The sequence below is a fragment of the Dipodomys ordii genome, unplaced genomic scaffold (assembly GCF_000151885.1).
Source record: "Dipodomys ordii isolate 6190 unplaced genomic scaffold, Dord_2.0 Scaffold4, whole genome shotgun sequence".
In the NCBI taxonomy this organism is placed as follows: Eukaryota; Metazoa; Chordata; class Mammalia; order Rodentia; family Heteromyidae; genus Dipodomys; species Dipodomys ordii.
In genome coordinates this window covers 37,310,388-37,319,117 of record NW_012267220.1, presented here as the reverse complement: position 1 = coordinate 37,319,117, position 8,730 = coordinate 37,310,388, and the positions used below count along the sequence as shown (strand labels likewise).

Sequence of the window (8,730 nt, the reverse complement as noted above, 5' to 3'; positions counted from 1 at the left end):
ATGAACTCTGGGCCTGGGCGCTGTCCCTCAGCTCTTCAGCTCAAGGATAGCGCTCTACCACTTGACCCACAGTGCCACTTCCGGCTTTTTCTGTTTATGTGGTGCTGAGGAATCGAACCCAGGGCCTCATGCATGCAAGGCAAGCACTCTACCACTGAGCCACCTTCCCAGCTCCTACCTTTTTTTTTTTTTAAATCTAAGAGAGACCATTCTCCAACTCCGTTTAGAAGACAGTATAAGTTAAGGTAAAGAGAAGTATAGCATAGAAAATTTAAAGTGAATATGAGGCAAAACATTCTAGGTAAAATAAGTGAACTTAACAATGTGAAAACTAAATAAAATGTAACCAAGCTAAGTTTATCTCACAAATCCAAGAAGAGTTTAAGCTCTGAAAATCCCTACTTATAAAACTCACTACATTAATAAAGGAGAAGCATAAGAAGTTATCAACATATATGGGAAAAATAATTGATAACGTTCAATATCCATTTTAGGTAGAAAAATCAGGAATACAGTAGAATTTCTCTCTCTTAATTAAAATGTGGCTACAAACCTACAGAAACTTATTATACTGACAAAACACTGAAAACATTCTGAACATAATGAACAATATAAAATGGCTTCCCACTGTTGTGATTTCTTCACAAAGTTATTTTGAAGGTCAGATATACTGATTAAGAAGAAACAAATACAGAGCAGAAAGAAACAAAACTTCTTCCTTCATTTGTATGACCCCCTTTCTGGTTTACTCCCCTGACCCCAGAACATGTTTCGGCTTCCTGGTATTTATGTTATTAAATGATTTGTTAGTTGTTCAGAGGAGTTAAACCATTGAGCTTGTCCCCTAAGTATACAATTTTATTTTTCTTTTGTTGGTCATGGGGCTTGAACTCTGGGCCTGGGCGCTGTTCCTCAGCATTTCAGCTCAAGGCAAGCGCTTTACCACTTGAGCCACAGCACCACTTCCATTTTTCTGAGTGGTTTATTGAAGTCTCATGGACTTTCCGGCCCTGGCTGGCTTTGACCCATGATCCTCAGATCTCAGCCTTGTGGGTAGCTAGGATTACAGGCGTGAGCCACCGGTGCCCAGCTAAGTATAGAGTTTTTAACAATTTGTGTAGGTATGCACATATATATTACCACATGTCTGTTTGTATTTTAGAGCTAACGTCCATATATGAGATAAAACATGCATCATTTGTTTCTCTGGGCCTGACTTTTTCCCTGCAAATGACATAATATTATTCTTTCTGATAGATGATTAAAATTGTATATATGTACCACATTTGTGTTTGTGTGTGTGTGTGTGCAGGCCTTGGGGCTTGAACTTAGGGCCTGTGTGTGCTTCTTGAGCATTTTTTGCTCAAAGCTAGCATTCTAACATTTGAGCTACAGCTCCAATTCTGGCTTTTTGCTAGTTAATTGGAGCTGAGACTCTCATGAACTTTCCTGCCTAGGCTGGCTTCAAACTATGATCTTCAGGTCTCAGCTTCCTGAATAGCTGGGATTATTTGGCATGAGCTATTACTAATGACTAGCTTGTATCATATTTTCTTGAGCCACTCATCTTGTGTGGCATCTGAGCTGTTTCCGTTATATCCAATGTACATTATGTAAAAATTGAACTACCTAACTTGAGGGTAGGAATGGGATGGGAAAAATGAAAGCGAGTGATGGAAGGAGTGACATTGATCAAGATACATTGTACTCGTAACCTGACTTCTGGAATCAAAACCCCTTTGTACAACTACTTAATAAAAATAAATATTTTTAAAAGTGTGAAAAGACAGGTCATGGACATATAGCAAATAAAAAAATGTGTCAGTGATGAAAAATTAACACCAGAATATATAAGAAACTTGTATGAACAGTAATTCCATTTTTAAATTGGGTAAAAGATAAAAGTAGGTAATTCAAAAAAGAAACTTGTTAAGTAGATACATTTGTAATCTGGGTAATAAGAAGTCACACTTTCTGTTTATCTAATTGGCAAAATATAACCTTTGACAATACTATGTATTGGTGATGACAGAAACAAATAACTCATATTAGTGCTTGTTGGAAATAAAATCAGTTTAGAAATATAATCCAGAAATAATCTAAACAAATTGAAGATACAATAAGAAATCCCATAAGGCTGCAAAATCTCCACACATGTATAAAAGAGAACATGATCAATGTTACCATAGTGGCATTTGTGTGTGTGTTCTGGTCTTGGGCTTGAAAGCAGGGCCTGGGCACTATCCCTTATCTTTTATGTTCAAGGCTAAAGCTCTACCACTGGAGCCATTAATCCACTTCTGACTTTTTGTTATTAATTGGAGATGAGCGTATCATAGAATTTCCTGTCCCAGCTGACTTTGAACTGTGATCCTCAGATCTCAGCTTCCTAATTAGCTAGGATTACAGTCATGAGCCACTGGTGCCAGGTTTGGCATTTCTAATATATATATAAAAAAAGTAAAATATTTTCACTAAATCATTTATATAAAGATCTAGAACATGTCAAAATGTTATATATTCTTAAAAATAATTATGCACGTAGCAAAAGTATAGAAATGAACTGGGCCAGGCACTGGTGGCTCACGCCCGTAATCGTAGCTACTCAGGAGGCTGAGATCTGAGGATCACAGTTCAAAGCCAGCCTGAGCAGGAAAGTCCATGAGACTCTTATCTCCAATAAACCACTAGACAACTGGAAGTGGCACTGTGGCTCAAGTGGTAGAGTGCTTGCCTTGAGCTGAAGAGTGCAGGGACAGCACCCAAGTCCAAAGTTCAAGCCCCACACCCAACAAAAATAAATAAATAAATAATAAATAAATAAAATACAAAAAATTATATTTAAAAAACCAAGAAATGAGCTGTGCACCAATGGCTCATGCCTGTAATTCTAACTACTCAGAAGGCTAAGATCTGAAGATCCCACTTCAAAGTTTGCACGTAGGAAGGTGTGAAAAATTATCTCCAATTAACAACCACCAAAAAGCTGAAGTAAAGCTATGACTCAAGTGCAGAGTGCTAGAATTGAGCAGAAAAGTTCAGGGATAGCATCCAAATCCTGAGTTCAAACCCTAGGACTAGCACAGAAAAAAGAAAAAAGAAATACAAAGGGAGTGAAAACCACAAAACAACACAAAAGTCAACAGTAAGGAGACAAGAGTCATTTACTTTCCTTTTGTGTTTTTAAACTGAGGAGCCTGAGTACTGTGCCAGAGCTTTTGTGCTCAAAGCTAGATTCTACCACTTGAGCCAAAGCATTCCCAGCCTGGACTGGCTTCAAGTCTCAATGTTCAGCTCTCAGCCTCCTGAGGACCTGGGATTTTAAGTGTGAGACAAATAAACCAAACCTAGTTTGGTTTATTTTTGAAGCACAAAAACTTACCATACTATTTTTTTGCAGTTGTGTTGTATTTTTCTAAACTAGGATATAATAAATCTTAAGACTTTTTTTTTAAAAAGGGATCTACTATAGAGAGACCAATAATTTTCTGATAGACCTATGTTTAAATGTGTTTATTGTTTGTGGCAAGGTTTGTGCTCAAGCCCTAACATGTGATATGCAGATACTACTCTAAGACTTGAACCACGCCTACAGCTTATGTCTTGCACTGGTTATATTAAGATAAATTCTCACTTTTTGCTGGGAATCCCAGTCCTATTCACACTTTCCATAATAGCTGGGATGGTACAGGCCAATTCAGCTTCTCACTTTTTTACCCAGGCTGACCTAAAACCACAGTCCTCCCAATCTGAGTCTTTCACATTGTTGGTTAACATATACACACCACTGTACCCAGCAATTGTTTGAGAATGGGTCTCACTTATATGCTAGGCTGGCACAAATAGCAATCTTCCCAATCTAAGCCTTCTAAGTAGCTATGATTTAGGCATGCACTACTAGTGCTCAACTTTAAATTCTTTAAATTGTAAAAAAAATAGAAATAAATATAATGAAGAAAAGGTTAATAGTTGTGAAAAGACAAGTTGGTAGTCTTGCTTATATGCAGTTGCTTGCTGTAATGAAGAACTTTGTCTCTGTTCTTTTACCTGTCTCTTATATGTCTCAAGTTGACCTCGAGCTGCATTGGCTTTCCTCAACTCCTCCTCTAGACTGACAGTATTTTGCATATACATAGTATTCTTTTCTTCTAAGAGTTTAACCTGTCGTCTCAAATCACCGAGGTCTTCCAACTTCTTTTTATAAGATTCCACTTGGCCTTCTAGTTTAGACACTTTATCAGAAGAATGTCTAGAATGAGATATGAAATTTTAAAGTCAGAAATATAGTTAAAAACTGTTTCAATGTCAAAGCAAGAGAAATGACAAGGTAAAATATGTAATAATGAAATTATAAGACCAAAGTAATTCTAGGTTAATATTTTACTTAGGATAAAAATATAACCAAATTTACAGAAAGTTCATTGAGAATGTTATATAGTTTAAGAAAAGTAAATAGCAAAGGGAGCTCACGTTTAACACAAAAGTAAAATAATGATTTGTCACTAGTGACAACAGGAGCATAGGTTTCAATGTACAAGTGTGGATAGACACACAAAGATAGTGGGGGGAAATGTAAATTATTTTATGTTGTCTAAGCTTGGTTTTAGAAGGGTTGATAAGTACCTCTCTCTTCTCTCATAAGATTAAAGTGAAATATCCAGGTGCCAGAGACTCAAACCTGTTACCCTTACTACTCAGGAGACTGAAAGCAGAGAATCATGGTTCAAAGCCAGCTTGGGCAGAAAAGTCTACAAACCTCCATCTCCAATTAATAAGCAAAATGCCAAACTGGAGATGTGGTTTAAGTGGCAGAGCACAAGCTATAAGCAAGCAAACTGAGTGACAGTGCAAGGCCCCAAGTTTAAGCCATGGTACCAGCATGCACACTTGTGTACATACACACTCACACACATATGTGTGGTGTGTTCACATGCACTTGAAGAGAATTAAGTGAGTGTGTTGTGTGTGTGTCTGTGAAAGACTGAGATTCAAGATAAGAAGATAAATGATAATTGTGTAACACAGTCCTTACATAGGCAAGAAACACTTAATATAGATGAAAGTGTTAGTACCCAACAGGCAAAATAATAATACATATAGAAGCAAAAAAGGAAAAAGATGGGTGGGAATGCAGAGAAGTATAGAGGGCACAAAGGATATAGAATGTCAAACAATTCATTACTTCTTTCTTCTACACAGTAGGAAATCAGGTCATCTACTGAGATGAAGGCATGATAGTGGCAGACAGATGAGAACAACTATGAAAATGTAAGAACTACGAAAGAAATGGAAGATAAAGGTATGCAACAGTGAGGAACAGAATGGTAGACAGAGATAGGGGCCTAATTTATACTAGGAAAAGCTTAATTTATACTAGGAAAATATCATGGAACGGTGTGATTTTTATCTGTACACTCAGTGTTCAAAGAACAAAAGATAGAAAACATAGACAGTCAGAATGAACCATCAAGTGACAAAAGATTGTGCAAGAATTAAATGGTGGAACAGTGAGGTGAGATAAAGTGAGAAAACTAGAGGAAAAGTAGCTAAAGAAAGATGCTTTACAAAGACACACCTTGTCTGGTATGCTAGTAACTAAGAAAAAGGAAGACCAGAACTAAGAGCTCAGGAAAGAAGAAGGAAGAAGAAAGAGTACAAAGGAAGAAGAAAGAAGAAGAAAAAGGAACAAGAAGAAACTAGAAGGAAGAAGGAACGGGGAGGAGTAGGAGGAGGAGCATCAGTGCTATGCAAGTATAAAGTGATGGCTACAGGTAAAATTGTATTTAACAAATACTTTATGACACTTATTTGACAGATATCATTCTGAATGCCTGCAAATATAAACTCATTTAATTCCTCATAGCAACTTGAGTAAGTGTACACTATTGTTTTTTTTTTTTGGTCAGTCATGGGGCTTGAACTCTAGGCCTGGGCACTGTCCCTCAGCTCTTCAGCTCAAGGCTAGTACTCTACCACAGCACCACTTCTGGTTTTCTGGTGGTTTATTGAAGAGTCTCACAGACTTTTCTGCCCCGGCTGGCTTTGAACCGTGATCCTCAGATCTCAGACTCCTTAGCAGCCAGGATTACAGGTGTGAGCCACCAGTGCCTGGCTTGTGTACACTATTTTTTGAAAAAAGAAAAAAAAAGAAAAGAAAAAGAAAAAAATGGTTACATATCCATTAAGTAAATGGTCCTGGGATTAGAACCCAGGTGATTTGGTTCTTAAAAGATGTTGGTGTGCTCAGAAAGGCCAGAATTTCAACATCAGAGATAAATGGGTGACAAGGGGCCTGAAATTTCACAAACATACCTAAGAACATCTATTTCATCTTTTAAAGATTGAGCTTCATCTGCCAGAGTGGTTAGTTCATCATTCTGTTGCCGAAGTTCAGAGATTTCCTTTTCTAATTCTTCACAGCGTATTCGATAATCATCTTTGGCTGCTTCTAGTCTGTAACCAAACCAAAATAGATTTGAAAAGCCCTTCTTGTAGTCTCATAATTCTCCTTAGAAGAGTAAAAGAAAATAAAAACATGTAACGTAGGAAATAAACTTTTCTTGAAAATGACTCTGGCTTGTGGCTACATTTGTCATGGAAACAGATACAACTGCTCCAGGAGTGGCATGGACACTAAGTGGTGACTTTATTACTGTCAGAAAGCTAGATATCATAGAGTAGACATCTCCAAAAACTGCAGATATACTTTATTTTTTTACTAAAAATTATTTTCCTTGTTGAAAATTAGCAAATTCAAGAAAATTAAGAAAATAAAAGTCATTTAATTTTAATTAAAATTTGTCAGTTGTGGGGCTTGAACAAGGCCTGGGTGCTGTCCCTGAGCTGTTTTGCTCAAGGCTAGTGCTCTACCACTTTAAGCCACAGCTCTACTTCTGATTTTTAAGTGGTTATTTGGAGATAAGTCTCTGCCAAGGCTGGCTTTGAACCATGATCCTCAGATCTCAGCCTCCTTAGTACCGAGGATTACAAGTGTGAGCCTCTGGTGCCCAGCTATAAAAGTCATTTTAATTCAGACAGATAAATACTGTAGATATAATTTAAAGTTTAAACTTTTTATTTGTTTACTTGCCGGTCCTGGTGCTTGAACTCTTGGCCTGGGTACTATCCCTGAGCCTCTTTGTGCTCAAGGTTAGTGATCTCCCAATTGAGCCACAGCTCCACTTTTGGCTTTTTTGAGCCTGGGTTGGTGTTGAACCGTGTTCCTCAGATCTCAGCCACCAATGCCTGGCATTAAACGCTTTCATTAGAAAACTAAAATCTATTACTTTTAGGGTGGGTTCTAATGGCTGAGATATAAGGATCACAGTCCAAAGCCAGCTCAGGCAGGAAAGTCCATGAGTCTCTTAACTACAATTAACCACCAAAAAGCTGAAAGTGGAGTTATAGCTCAAGTGGAATAGTGTTAGCTTTAAGCAAAAAGCTCAAGATCAAAGCTCAGGCCCTGGGTTCAAGCTCGAGAACTGGGCCCCCAAAACAAAACAAAAAAATCTGCTACTTGTTGAAAATTTGCAAAAGACAAAGAAGCAAAGCAAACAGACAAACAAAAAATCTGTTGACAGTTTTAGAGTATATCCTATAGTTTGAATTCTTTTCATATTTTTCCAAACTAGAATTAATATTATTCTTACTTGTAAATAACCAGATTTGTTTATTTAACACACATATATTCTTTCCTTAATTTGCAAGGCTATTTGTCTCTCCTGTCAAATATTTTATGCAGTTGATTATTTATTTTTACTTATATAATATATAGAATTAGTTTTATTTAATTCAATTGATGGATTTTATACCTCATAGTTTCTGCTTTTAATGCAAGTTTTGAAAGTTCTTTTTTTGTGTGTGCTGATACTGGGGCTTGAACTTAAAGCTTCACATTTTTTTTTGTGGATTGTGGGGCTTGAACTCTGGGCCTGGGCACTGTCCCTCAGCTTTTCAGCTCAAGGACAGTGCTCTACCACTTGGCCACAGTGCCACTTCTGGTTTTCTGGTGGTTTATTGGAGATAAGAGTCTCATGGACTTTCCTGCCCAGGCGAGCTTTTAACCGTGATCCTCAGATCTTAGCCTCCTGAGTTAGCTAGGATTACAGGCATGAGCCACTGGTGCACCGACCCTGGAGCTCTTTTAGCTCAAGGCTAGTGCTCTACCACTTGAGCCACAGAGACACTTCTAGTTTTCTGGTGATTAGCTGGAGATAAGAGTCTCATGGCCTTTGCTGCATGGGCCTACTTTGAACCTTGATCCTCAGATCTCAGCCTCCTGCGTAGCTAGGATCATGGACATGAGCCACCGGCACCTGGCAGGGCTTCACATTCTTTGCTATTACTTGAGCCACTTCTGGCTTTTTGCTGGGCTCCAACCCAGGACCACATACACACACACAAATGCCCATACAAAGAGACCAAACAAACAAGGAAAATCTCTGCTATAAATCCCTGTCCATGACCAATTGTTTGTTTTATTGAAAGTGTTTTATATTTTAGATGAAGATCATTGTTTTGAAGTTCTCAGGAACCTGCACTATCATTTTTCTATTTATTTTTTTATTTTTTTTTTGGGTTCGGTCGTGGGGCCTGAACTCTGGGCCTGGGCACTGTCCCTCAACTCTTCAGCTCAAGGCTAGAGCTCTACCACTTGAGCCACAGCGCCACTTCAGGCTTTTTTCTTTTTGCTTATGTGGTGCTGAGGAATCGAACCCAGGGCCTCAGGCA

At 38.0% G+C, this 8,730-nt stretch overlaps 1 protein-coding gene across 1 annotated transcript in view; it reads right to left on the bottom strand.

Moving 5' to 3' along the window:
- Hook3 (hook microtubule-tethering protein 3) overlaps positions 1-8,730 on the bottom strand; it is a 138,870-nt gene that overhangs the window by 50,944 nt on the left and 79,196 nt on the right. Inside the window, exons 10-11 of the mRNA XM_013024428.1 lie at positions 6,313-6,453; positions 4,048-4,249 (exon numbers count right to left, since the gene is read on the bottom strand). Coding sequence (XP_012879882.1) covers positions 4,048-4,249; positions 6,313-6,453 — 343 coding nt within the window. The remainder of the gene's footprint in view (positions 1-4,047; positions 4,250-6,312; positions 6,454-8,730) is intronic.